The 12,986-nt window shown below is 47.0% G+C and overlaps 1 protein-coding gene across 5 annotated transcripts in view; it reads left to right on the top strand.

Moving 5' to 3' along the window:
- LOC147022485 (neurabin-2-like) overlaps positions 1 to 12,986 on the top strand; it is a 262,931-nt gene that overhangs the window by 188,808 nt on the left and 61,137 nt on the right. For all 5 annotated transcript variants that reach the window (XM_085893427.1, XM_085893426.1, XM_085893425.1 and 2 more), the window contains one exon: positions 987 to 1,086. In XM_085893427.1, the coding sequence (XP_085749553.1) occupies positions 987 to 1,086 (100 nt within the window). The remainder of the gene's footprint in view (positions 1 to 986; positions 1,087 to 12,986) is intronic.

Below are 12,986 nucleotides of genomic sequence, written 5' to 3'. Positions count from 1 at the left end.
TTCAAAACGTTGTGGACAGGTTATGACAAAACTTGGTGGAAGAGTTGGTTTGGTGATGAGAACAAGCCGATTCGATTTCGGTCCAGGTCAGGATCAAGATCCGACCTATCTGTGGCATACAAAATGTCAACTGTTCACCTGGCGGTGGGATGCACTCCACCGAGTGCCGTTGGAGCTCAGCTTGTGTGCAGCTTGCTCATCCTCATGTGTCCTTCTCCCTTTCCCCTTGATCTTACGATCACTTATATTCTGCTGTTGGTGTTTCCCCCTTGTCATTTTGTTCCCTTCTGTCATTTGAGCCTTGATTGTGTATGTGTGTGTGAGTGTGTGTGTGTGTGTGTGTGTGTGTGTGTGTGTGTGTGTATGTGTGTGTGAGTGTGTGTGTGTGTGTGTGTGTGTACTAACCACTCCCCCCCTCCTGGTACAGACCCCCAGGACACCCCCTAAATCTGCCCGTGCGTACAGCACACTGCAGTCTCACCATTGGTCATTGAATATTGGATTACAAATTTGCTCCACGTGTGGTTGCATCATTACTGGGGTCTGACTGTGCTGCTGATGCATTGCCCTTGCAAATTTTGGTGGTACTTTGTAATTTGTTCAGTGTGCCGGTGATAACTCACGTACTCTTCACAAAAGACGCAAAAAAGTCTTCACAGAAGGATCTTCAATGTCGACCGACCAATGCTGGCGGACGGGACACCCGGCTTAACGTCCATCCGATGGACGGCACACGCTTGATGCCGACGGTCAGCACAACACAAGACGATGCGGTACCCGGTATGCGTAGCACCGGTCCGGCAGTTTAAAATTTGCTCGAGACCATCCCAGAGGAAACGGCTCAAACGCAAGAGCACTCGCTTCCTGTGAGCTATCCCATCGGACCAGCACATCCAGTAGTAGTTCTATATGATACGAGCATACCAGGGTGCCATATTCACCATGTCATGGTATCTTCATTCATTCACCCCTTCCCCACATTGCAGATCATTGCAGGAAGCGTCACTCTCTCGAGCCCGTAGCTTCACCAGGTCCGCAGGAGACGCACTCTGCCGAGCGAAGCCGCCGTAGCTTTCCCGACCTCAGGTGGGTTCCACCGACAGAGCTGGAATATTGCTCCTTGTTTTACGTGAGTGGTCGATGAACACCTATTGACAGTAACCTGATGAGATGAAAGCCATTTTGCATGAAGAACAGAACCACTGCTTCTTGCGAACATCTTGGACATCCTCGTAATGTACGGCTGCATCTCGTGGAGATGGAGGATGGTGGTTAATGAAGATGGGACTGGGAGAATTGGCAAAATGTTAATGTCGGAAGGAAGCAACGAGGTTAACCGTCGTCCATTCTTTCCTCCTTTTTATTTCCCTTCCTTTTGTCCTCCTTGCTAATTGGATGCATCGTTTCACTTTGACAACGCATTCCATTGGACTTTCTGCCGGTGAATTAAAATTGAAGTACTTTGCTTAACTCGCATGTCATCTGCATTTACAGAAATCGCTCGCATCCAAAGGTAATGGTGTTTTAACAGCAATGTCCATCTCTATTAGTCGTTCTCTCACATCTTACGAAGGTCACGTTAGTCTGGTTACCATGTGTGCGAGGATCCCTCCTTGGGACCCATCCAGTGTTGCTCTCGGCGTGATTGGGCCCATTATTTTATATTTTATGTGTTATGTGCTTTGCTAAAAGGGTCAGTCTCCCATCTGCAATTTAATTTGGTGTTGCACAAAGTAATCATTAATTTGATGATGAATTCACTACCGTTAGACACCTGTCACGATCACGCTACGATGTTTGCATGACGCTGTATTTCAACATATTAGGGCCAAACCTTTTATCACCATTAGGCATGCCTGTCTGCCTGTCTTTCTTATTGAATTTGAATCTGAGAAATCACTGAATCAACCGTATTCAGCAAAGGTGAAGCAAACCTGGTGCTCATAAACTGTACGCGTTAAGCTCATTTCCATTGCAATCGGCAGCCTGGTGGTGGATTAACGGTTAAGGTGGCTGTCTTGATATCGTTGGGTATTGACCTTGAGCCGTTGAAATAACACCAGGAAGGTTAACTCAGCTTGCATCTTTAGGAGGTTTGCAAAATGAGTACCAGCTTATTGATAGCAGGGGGCACTGCATCAGCGGTACAGCTGTGCTTCCAAAGAATGAGGCAACCAGCAGCTACAGGCTTCATAAGCCCAGAAGTGCATCTCTTTATGCTCAGGTTTGCATCGATTTAGGTCCAGCAGTACTTCATTTTATTCTCAGCAGTGCATCTGTTTACGCCCTGCAGTGTATCCGTTTATGCCCAGCAGTGTATCCGTTTATGCCCAGCAGTGTATCAGTTTATGCCCTGCAGTGTATCAGTTTATGCCCTGCAGTGTATCGGTTTATGCCCTGCAGTGTATCAGTTTATGCCCTGCAGTGTATCGGTTTATGCCCTGCAGTGCATCAGTTTATGCCCAGCAGTGTATCGGTTTATGCCCAGCAGTGTATCGGTTTATCCACAGCAGTGTATCGGTTTATGCCCTGCAGTGTATCGGTTTATGCCAAGCAGTTTATCGGTTTATCCACAGCAGTGTATCGGTTTATGCCCAGCAGTGCATCGGTTTATGCCCAGCAGTGTATCGGTTTATGCCCAGCAGTGTATCGGTTTATGCCCAGCAGTGTATCGGTTTATGCCCAGCAGTGCATCGGTTTATGCCCAGCAGTGCATCGGTTTATGCCCAGCAGTGTATCGGTTTATGCCCAGCAGTGTATCGGTTTATGCCCAGCAGTGCATCTGTTTATGCCCAGCAGTGCATCGGTTTATGGACAGCAGTGCATCGGTTTATGGACAGCAGTGTATCGGTTTATGCACAAGCATTGCTTCTCTTTATGCCAAGCAGTGCATCTCTTTTTGCCCAGCAGTGCATCGGTTAATGCCCAGCACTGCATCTCTTTATGCCCAGCACTGCATCTCTTTATGCCCAGCACTGCATCTCTTTATGCCCAGCAATGCATCTCTTTTTGCCCAGCAGTGCATCGGTTAATGCCCAGCACTGCATCTCTTTATGCCCAGCACTGCATCTCTTTATGCCCAGCAGTGCATCTCTTTTTGCCCAGCAGTGCATCGGTTAATGCCCAGCACTGCATCTCTTTATGCCCAGCACTGCATCTCTTTATGCCCAGCACTGCATCTCTTTATGCCCAGCAGTGCATCGGTTGATGCCCAGCAGTGCATCTCTTTATGCCCAGCACTGCATCTCTTCATGCCCAGCACTGCATCTCTTCATGCCCAGCACTGCATCTCTTCATGCCCAGCACTGCATCTCTTCATCCCCACCACTGCATCTCATTATGCCCAGCAGTGCATCGGTTGATGCCCAGCAGTGCATCGGTTGATGCCCAGCAGTGCTTCTCTTTATGCCCAGCAGTGCATCAGTTTATGCCCATCAGTGGTTCTCTTTTTGCCCAGCAGTGAAGTGTTTTTAGTCCCAGCAGTGGAGCATTTTTAGTTCCAGCAGTGGAGTGTTTTTAATCCCAGCAGTGGAGTGTTTTTAATCCCAGCAGGAGAGTGCTTTTTGTCCCAGCGGTGGAGCGTTTTTAGTTCCAGCAGTGGAGTGTTTTTAATCCCAGCAGTGGAGTGTTTTTAATCCCAGCAGTAGAGTGTTTTTTGTCCCAGCAGTCGAGCGTTTTTAGTTCCAACAGTGGAGCGTTTTTAATCCCAGCAGTGGAGCGTTTTTTTGTCCCAGCAGTGGAGCCGTTTTAGTTCCAGCAGTGGAGTGTTTTTAATCCCAGCAGTGGAGTGTTTTTATTCACAGCAGTAGAGTGTTTTTTTGTCCCAGCATTGGAGTGTTTTTAGTTCCAGCAGTGGAGCATTTTTAGTTCCAGCAGTGGAGCGTTTTTAGTTCCAGCAGTGGAGCGTATTTAGTCCCAGCAGTGGAGCATTTTTAGTTCTAACAGTGGAGCGTTTTTAGTTCCAGCAGTGGAGTGTTTTTAATCCCAGCAGTGGAGTGTTTTTAATCCCAGCAGGAGAGTGCTTTTTGTCCCAGCGGTGGAGCGTTTTTAGTTCCAGCAGTGGAGTGTTTTTAATCCCAGCAGTGGAGTGTTTTTATTCGCAGCAGTAGAGTGTTTTTTTGTCCCAGCATTGGAGTGTTTTTAGTTCCAGCAGTGGAGCATTTTTAGTTCTAGCAGTGGAGCGTTTTTAGTTCCAGCAGTGGAGCGTATTTAGTCCCAGCAGTGGAGCATTTTTAGTTCTAGCAGTAGAGCGTATTTAGTCCCAGAAGTGGAGTGTTTTTAGTTGCAGCAGTGGAGCGTTTCTAGTCCCAGCAGTGGAGCGTATTTAGTCCCAGCGATGGAGTGTTTTTAGGTCCAGCGGTGGAGCGTATTTAGTCCCAGCGGTGGAGTGTTTTTAGTCACAGCAGTGGAGCATTTTTAGTTCCAGCAGTAGAGCGTATTTAGTCCCAGAAGTGGAGTGTTTTTAGTTCCAGCAGTGGAGCGTTTTTAGTTCCAGCAGTGGAGCGTATTTAGTCCCAGCGATGGAGTGTTTTTAGGTCCAGCGGTGGAGCGTATTTAGTCCCAGCGGTGGAGTGTTTTTTGTTCCAGTGGTGGAGCGTATTTAATCCTAGCGGTGGAGTGTTTTTAGTTCCAGCGGAGGAGTGTTTTTAGTCCCAGCAATGGAGCGTATTTACTCCCAGCGGGGGAGTGTTTTTAGTCCCAGCAGTGGAGTGTTTTTAGTCGCAGCAGTGGAGTATTTTTAGTTCCAACAGTGGAGCGTTTTTAGTTCCAACAGGAGCGTTTTTAGTTCCAACAGGAGCGTTTTTAGTTCCAGCAGTGGAGTGTTTTTAGTCCCAGCAGTGGAGTGTTTTTAGTCGCAGCAGTGGAGCATTGTTAGTTGCCCCAGTGGAGTGTTTTTAGTCCCAGAAGTGGAGCATTTTTAGTCACAGCAGTGGAGTGTTTTTAGTTGCAGCAGTGGAGCGTATTTAGTCCCAGCGGTGGAGTGTTTTTAGTTCCAGCGGTGGAGCGTATTTAGTCCCAGCGGTGGACTGTTTTTAGTTCCAGTAGTGGAGTGTTTTTAATCCCAGCAGTGGAGCGTTTTTAGTTCCAGCAGTGGAGTGTTTTTAGTCCCAGCAGTGGAGTGTTTTTAGTCCCAACAGTGGAGCATTTTTAGTCCCTGAAGTGGATCGTATTTAGTCCCAGCAGTGGAATGTTTTTAGTCCCTACAGTGGAGTGTTTTTAGTCCCAGCAGTGGAATGTTTTTCCTCCCAGTAGTGGATTGTTTTAGTCCCACCAGTGGAGTGTTTTTAGTCCCAGCAGTGGAATGTTTTTCCTCCCAGTAGTGGATTGTTTTAGTCCCACCAGTGGATTGTTTTAGTCCCAACAGTGGATTGTTTTAGTCCCAGCAGTGGAGTGTTTTTAATCCCAGCAGTAGAGTGCTTTTTGTCCCAGCATTGGAGCATTTTTAGTTCCAGCAGTGGAGCGTTTTTAATCCCAGCAGTGGAGCGTTTTTTGTCCCAGCAATGGAGCATTTTTAGTTCCAGCAGTGGAGCGTTTTTAATCCCAGCAGTGGAGCGGTTTTTGTCCAGCAGTGGAGCGGTTTTTGTTCCAGCAGTGGAGTGTTTTTAATCCCAGCAGTGGAGTGTTTTTAATCCCAGCAGTAGACTGTTTTTTGTCCCAGCAGTCGAGCGTTTTTAGTTCCAGCAGTGGAGCGTTTTTAATCCCAGCAGTGGAGCGTTTTTTGTCCCAGCAGTGGAGCGGTTTTAGTTCCAGCAGTGGAGTGTTTTTATTTGCAGCAGTAGAGTGTTTTTGGTCCCAGCAGTGGAGTGTTTTTAGTTCCAGCAGTGGAGCATTTTTAGTTCTTGCAGTGGAGCGTATTTAGTCCCAGCAGTGGAGTGTTCTTTTGTCCCAGCAGTGGAGTGGTTTTAGTTCCAGCAGTGGATCATTTTTAGTTCCAGCAGTGGAGTGTTTTTAGTCCCAGCAGTGGAGTGTTTTTAGTCGCAGCAGTGGAGCATTTTTAGTTGCGGCAGTGGAGCGTATTTAGTCCCAGCAGTGGAGTGTTTTTAGTCCCAGCAGTGGAGTATTTTTAGTCCCAGCAGTGGAGTGTTTTTACTCGCAGGAGTGGAGCGTTTTTAGTCCCAGCAGCGGAGTGTTTTTAGTTCCAGCAGTGGAGTGTTTTTAGTCCAAGCAGTGGAGCGTTTTTAGTCCCAGCAGTGGAGCATTTTTAGTCCCAGCAGTGGAGCGTGTTTAGTCCCAGCAGTGGAGCGTTTTTCGTCCCAGCAGTGGAGTGTTTTTAGTTCCAGCAGTGGAGTGTTTTTAGTCCCAGCAGTGAAGCATTTTTAGTTCCAGCAGTGGAGTGTTTTTCGTCTTAGCAGTGGAGTGTTTTTAGTTGCAGCAGTGGAGCATTTTTAGTTGCAGCAGTGGAGCGTTTTTAGTCCCAGAAGTGGAGCATTTTTGTCCCAACAGTGGATTGTTTTAGTCCCAGCAGTGGAGTGTTTTTAATCCCAGCAGTAGAGTGCTTTTTGTCCCAGCATTGGAGCATTTTTAGTTCCAGCAGTGGAGCGGTTTTAGTTCCTGCAGTGGAGTGTTTTTATTTGCAGCAGTAGAGTGTTTTTTGTCCCAGCAGTGGAGTTTTTTTAGTTCCAGCAGTGGAGCTTTTTTATTCGCTGCAGTGGAGCGTTTTTAGTTCCAGCAGTGGAGCGTATTTAGTCCCAGCAGTGGAGCGTTGTTAGTCCCAGCAGTGGAGCGTTGTTAGTCCCAGCGGTGGAGTGTTTTTAGTTCCAGTGGTGGAGCGTATTTTGTCCCAGCGGTGGAGTGTTTTTAGTTCCAGCGGTGGAGTGTTTTTAGTCCCAGCAGTGGAGCGTATTTAGTCCCAGCAGTGGAGTGTTTTTAGTCGCAGCAGTGGAGTGTTTTTAGTCGCAGCAGTGGAGTATTTTTACTCCCAGCAGTAGAGCATTTTTAGTCCCAGCAGTGGAGTGTTTTTAGTCGCAGCAGTGGAGCATTTTTAGTTCCAGCAGTGGAGCGTATTTAGTCCCAGCAGTGGAGTGTTTTAGTCCCAGCAGTGGAGTATTTTTAGTCCCAGCAGTGGAGTGATTTTAGTCGCAGCAGTGGAGCGTTTTTCATCCCAGCAGCGGAGTGTTTTTAGTTCCAGCAGTGGAGTGTTTTTAGTCACAGCAGTGGAACGTTTTTAGTTCCAGCAGTGGAGTGTTTTTAGTCCCAGCAGTGGAGTGTTTTTAGTCCCAGCAGTGGAGCATTTTTAGTCCAAGCAGTGGAGCGTATTTAGTCCCAGCAGTGGAGCGTTTTTCGTCCCAGCAGTGGAGTGTTTTTAGTCCCAGTAGTGGATTGTTTTAGTCCCAGTAGTGGATTGTTTTTGTCCCAGCAGTGGATTGTTTTAGTCCCAGCAGTGGATTGTTTTAGTCCCAGTCATGGTTTGTTTTAGTCCCAGCAGTGGATTGTTTTTACTCCCAGCAGTGGATTGTTTTCGTCCCAGTAGTGGATTGTTTTATTCCCAGCAGTGGATTGTTTTTCATCCCAGCGGTGGAGTGTTTTTTAATCCCAGCAGTAGAGTGCTTTTTGTCCCAGCATTGGAGTGTTTTTAGTTCCAGCAGTGGAGTGTTTTTAGTCCCAGCAGTGGAGTGTTTTTAGTCCCAGCAGTGGAGCATTTTTAGTCCAAGCAGTGGAGCGTATTTAGTCCCAGCAGTGGAGCGTTTTTCGTCCCAGCAGTGGAGGGTTTTTAGTCCCAGTAGTGGATTGTTTTAGTCCCAGTAGTGGATTGTTTTAGTCCCAGCAGTGGATTGTTTTAGTCCCAGCAGTGGATTGTTTTTGGTCCCAGCAGTGGATTGTTTTAGTCCCAGCAGTGGATTGTTTTAGTCCCAGCAGTGGATTGTTTTAGTCCCAGTCATGGTTTGTTTTAGTCCCAGCAGTGGATTGTTTTTACTCCCAGCAGTGGATTGTTTTAGTCCCAGTAGTGGATTGTTTTAGTCCCAGCAGTGGATTGTTTTTCATCCCAGCAGTGGAGTGTTTTTTAATCCCAGCAGTAGAGTGTTTTTTTGTCCCAGCATTGGAGTGTTTTTAGTTCCAGCAGTGGAGCATTTTTAGTTCTAGCAGTGGAGCGTTTTTAGTTCCAGCAGTGGAGCGTATTTAGTCCCAGCAGTGGAGCATTTTTAGTTCTAACAGTGGAGCGTTTTTAGTTCCAGCAGTGGAGCGTTTTTAGTTCCAGCAGTGGAGCGTATTTAGTCCCAGCAGTGGAGCGTTTTTTGTCCCAGCAGTGGAGTATTTTTAGTCACAGCAGTGGAGTGTTTTTAGTTGCAGCAGTGGAGCATTTTTAGTTCTAGCAGTAGAGCGTATTTAGTCCCAGAAGTGGAGTGTTTTTAGTTGCAGCAGTGGAGCGTTTCTAGTTCCAGCAGTGGAGCGTATTTAGTCCCAGCGATGGAGTGTTTTTAGGTCCAGCGGTGGAGCGTATTTAGTCCCAGCGGTGGAGTGTTTTTAGTCACAGCAGTGGAGCATTTTAGTTCCAGCAGTAGAGCGTATTTAGTCCCAGAAGTGGAGTGTTTTTAGTTCCAGCAGTGGAGCGTTTTTAGTTCCAGCAGTGGAGCGTATTTAGTCCCAGCGATGGAGTGTTTTTAGGTCCAGCGGTGGAGCGTATTTAGTCCCAGCGGTGGAGTGTTTTTTGTTCCAGTGGTGGAGCGTATTTAATCCTAGCGGTGGAGTGTTTTTAGTTCCAGCGGTGGAGTGTTTTTAGTCCCAGCAATGGAGCGTATTTACTCCCAGCGGGGGAGTGTTTTTAGTCCCAGCAGTGGAGTGTTTTTAGTCCCAGCAGTGGAGTGTTTTTAGTCGCATCAGTGGAGCATTGTTAGTTGCCCCAGTGGAGTGTTTTTAGTCCCAGAAGTGGAGCATTTTTAGTCACAGCAGTGGAGTGTTTTTAGTTGCAGCAGTGGAGCGTATTTAGTCCCAGCGGTGGAGTGTTTTTAGTTCCAGCGGTGGAGCGTATTTAGTCCCAGCGGTGGACTGTTTTTAGTTCCAGTAGTGGAGTGTTTTTAATCCCAGCAGTGGAGCGTTTTTAGTTCCAGCAGTGGAGTGTTTTTAGTCCCAGCAGTGGAGTGTTTTTAGTCCCAACAGTGGAGCATTTTTAGTCCCTGAAGTGGATCGTATTTAGTCCCAGCAGTGGAATGTTTTTAGTCCCTACAGTGGAGTGTTTTTAGTCCCAGCAGTGGAATGTTTTTCCTCCCAGTAGTGGATTGTTTTAGTCCCACCAGTGGATTGTTTTAGTCCCAACAGTGGATTGTTTTAGTCCCAGCAGTGGAGTGTTTTTAATCCCAGCAGTAGAGTGCTTTTTGTCCCAGCATTGGAGCATTTTTAGTTCCAGCAGTGGAGCGTTTTTAATCCCAGCAGTGGAGCGTTTTTTGTCCCAGCAATGGAGCATTTTTAGTTCCAGCAGTGGAGCGTTTTTAATCCCAGCAGTGGAGCGGTTTTTGTCCAGCAGTGGAGCGGTTTTTGTTCCAGCAGTGGAGTGTTTTTAATCCCAGTAGTGGAGTGTTTTTAATCCCAGCAGTAGACTGTTTTTTGTCCCAGCAGTCGAGCGTTTTTAGTTCCAGCAGTGGAGCGTTTTTAATCCCAGCAGTGGAGCGTTTTTTGTCCCAGCAGTGGAGCGGTTTTAGTTCCAGCAGTGGAGTGTTTTTATTTGCAGCAGTAGAGTGTTTTTGGTCGCAGCAGTGGAGTGTTTTTAGTTCCAGCAGTGGAGCATTTTTAGTTCTTGCAGTGGAGCGTATTTAGTCCCAGCAGTGGAGTGTTCTTTTGTCCCAGCAGTGGAGTGGTTTTAGTTCCAGCAGTGGATCATTTTTAGTTCCAGCAGTGGAGTGTTTTTAGTTCCAGCAGTGGAGCCTTTTTAGTTCCAGCAGTGGAGTGTTTTTAGTCCCAGCAGTGGAGTGTTTTTAGTCGCAGCAGTGGAGCATTTTTAGTTGCGGCAGTGGAGCGTATTTAGTCCCAGCAGTGGAGTGTTTTTAGTCCCAGCAGTGGAGTATTTTTAGTCCCAGCAGTGGAGTGTTTTTACTCGCAGCAGTGGAGCGTTTTTAGTCCCAGCAGCGGAGTGTTTTTAGTTCCAGCAGTGGAGTGTTTTTAGTCCAAGCAGTGGAGCGTTTTTAGTCCCAGCAGTGGAGCATTTTTAGTCCCAGCAGTGGAGCGTGTTTAGTCCCAGCAGTGGAGCGTTTTTCGTCCCAGCAGTGGAGTGTTTTTAGTTCCAGCAGTGGAGTGTTTTTAGTCCCAGCAGTGGAGTGTTTTTAGTCCCAGCAGTGGAGCATTTTTAGTTCCAGCAGTGGAGTGTTTTTCGTCTTAGCAGTGGAGTGTTTTTAGTTGCAGCAGTGGAGCATTTTTAGTTGCAGCAGTGGAGCGTTTTTAGTCCCAGAAGTGGAGCATTTTTGTCCCAACAGTGGATTGTTTTAGTCCCAGCAGTGGAGTGTTTTTAATCCCAGCAGTAGAGTGCTTTTTGTCCCAGCATTGGAGCATTTTTAGTTCCAGCAGTGGAGCGGTTTTAGTTCCTGCAGTGGAGTGTTTTTATTTGCAGCAGTAGAGTGTTTTTTGTCCCAGCAGTGGAGTTTTTTTAGTTCCAGCAGTGGAGCTTTTTTATTCGCTGCAGTGGAGCGTTTTTAGTTCCAGCAGTGGAGCGTATTTAGTCCCAGCAGTGGAGCGTTGTTAGTCCCAGCAGTGGAGCGTTGTTAGTCCCAGCGGTGGAGTGTTTTTAGTTACAGTGGTGGAGCGTATTTTGTCCCAGCGGTGGAGTGTTTTTAGTTCCAGCGGTGGAGTGTTTTTAGTCCCAGCAGTGGAGCGTATTTAGTCCCAGCAGTGGAGTGTTTTTAGTCGCAGCAGTGGAGTGTTTTTAGTCGCAGCAGTGGAGTATTTTTACTCCCAGCAGTAGAGCATTTTTAGTCCCAGCAGTGGAGTGTTTTTAGTCGCAGCAGTGGAGCATTTTTAGTTCCAGCAGTGGAGTGTTTTTAGTTCCAGCAGTGGAGTGTTTTTAGTCACAGCAGTGGAACGTTTTTAGTTCCAGCAGTGGAGTGTTTTTAGTCCCAGCAGTGGAGTGTTTTTAGTCCCAGCAGTGGAGCATTTTTAGTCCAAGCAGTGGAGCGTATTTAGTCCCAGCAGTGGAGCGTTTTTCGTCCCAGCAGTGGAGTGTTTTTAGTCCCAGTAGTGGATTGTTTTAGTCCCAGTAGTGGATTGTTTTTGTCCCAGCAGTGGATTGTTTTAGTCCCAGCAGTGGATTGTTTTAGTCCCAGTCATGGTTTGTTTTAGTCCCAGCAGTGGATTGTTTTTACTCCCAGCAGTGGATTGTTTTCGTCCCAGTAGTGGATTGTTTTATTCCCAGCAGTGGATTGTTTTTCATCCCAGCGGTGGAGTGTTTTTAATCCCAGCAGTAGAGTGCTTTTTGTCCCAGCATTGGAGTGTTTTTAGTTCCAGCAGTGGAGTGTTTTTAGTCCCAGCAGTGGAGTGTTTTTAGTCCCAGCAGTGGAGCATTTTTAGTCCAAGCAGTGGAGCGTATTTAGTCCCAGCAGTGGAGCGTTTTTCGTCCCAGCAGTGGAGGGTTTTTAGTCCCAGTAGTGGATTGTTTTAGTCCCAGTAGTGGATTGTTTTAGTCCCAGCAGTGGATTGTTTTAGTCCCAGCAGTGGATTGTTTTTGGTCCCAGCAGTGGATTGTTTTAGTCCCAGCAGTGGATTGTTTTAGTCCCAGCAGTGGATTGTTTTAGTCCCAGTCATGGTTTGTTTTAGTCCCAGCAGTGGATTGTTTTTACTCCCAGCAGTGGATTGTTTTAGTCCCAGTAGTGGATTGTTTTAGTCCCAGCAGTGGATTGTTTTTCATCCCAGCGGTGGAGTGTTTTTTAATCCCAGCAGTAGAGTGTTTTTTTGTCCCAGCATTGGAGTGTTTTTAGTTCCAGCAGTGGAGCATTTTTAGTTCTAGCAGTGGAGCGTTTTTAGTTCCAGCAGTGGAGCGTATTTAGTCCCAGCAGTGGAGCATTTTTAGTTCTAACAGTGGAGCGTTTTTAGTTCCAGCAGTGGAGCGTATTTAGTCCCAGCAGTGGAGCGTTTTTTGTCCCAGCAGTGGAGTATTTTTAGTCACAGCAGTGGAGTGTTTTTAGTTGCAGCAGTGGAGCATTTTTAGTTCTAGCAGTAGAGCGTATTTAGTCCCAGAAGTGGAGTGTTTTTAGTTGCAGCAGTGGAGCGTTTCTAGTTCCAGCAGTGGAGCGTATTTAGTCCCAGCGATGGAGTGTTTTTAGGTCCAGCGGTGGAGCGTATTTAGTCCCAGCGGTGGAGTGTTTTTAGTCACAGCAGTGGAGCATTTTAGTTCCAGCAGTAGAGCGTATTTAGTCCCAGAAGTGGAGTGTTTTTAGTTCCAGCAGTGGAGCGTTTTTAGTTCCAGCAGTGGAGCATATTTAGTCCCAGCGATGGAGTGTTTTTAGGTCCAGCGGTGGAGCGTATTTAGTCCCAGCGGTGGAGTGTTTTTTGTTCCAGTGGTGGAGCGTATTTAATCCTAGCGGTGGAGTGTTTTTAGTTCCAGCGGTGGAGTGTTTTTAGTCCCAGCAATGGAGCGTATTTACTCCCAGCGGGGGAGTGTTTTTAGTCCCAGCAGTGGAGTGTTTTTAGTCCCAGCAGTGGAGTGTTTTTAGTCGCATCAGTGGAGCATTGTTAGTTGCCCCAGTGGAGTGTTTTTAGTCCCAGAAGTGGAGCATTTTTAGTCACAGCAGTGGAGTGTTTTTAGTTGCAGCAGTGGAGCGTATTTAGTCCCAGCGGTGGAGTGTTTTTAGTTCCAGCGGTGGAGCGTATTTAGTCCCAGCGGTGGACTGTTTTTAGTTCCAGTAGTGGAGTGTTTTTAATCCCAGCAGTGGAGCGTTTTTAGTTCCAGCAGTGGAGTGTTTTTAGTCCCAGCAGTGGAGTGTTTTTAGTCCCAACAGTGGAGCATTTTTAGTCCCTGAAGTGGATCGTATTTAGTCCCAGGAGTGGAATGTTTTTAGTCCCTACAG

This window comes from Eptatretus burgeri, chromosome 8 (genome assembly GCF_056783735.1).
Source record: "Eptatretus burgeri isolate ZD-2024b chromosome 8, Ebu_testis_v1, whole genome shotgun sequence".
Lineage (NCBI taxonomy): Eukaryota > Metazoa > Chordata > Myxini > Myxiniformes > Myxinidae > Eptatretus > Eptatretus burgeri.
The sequence above is the reverse complement of the archived record's forward strand: the minus strand, read 5'-3'. Positions and strand labels throughout refer to the sequence as shown.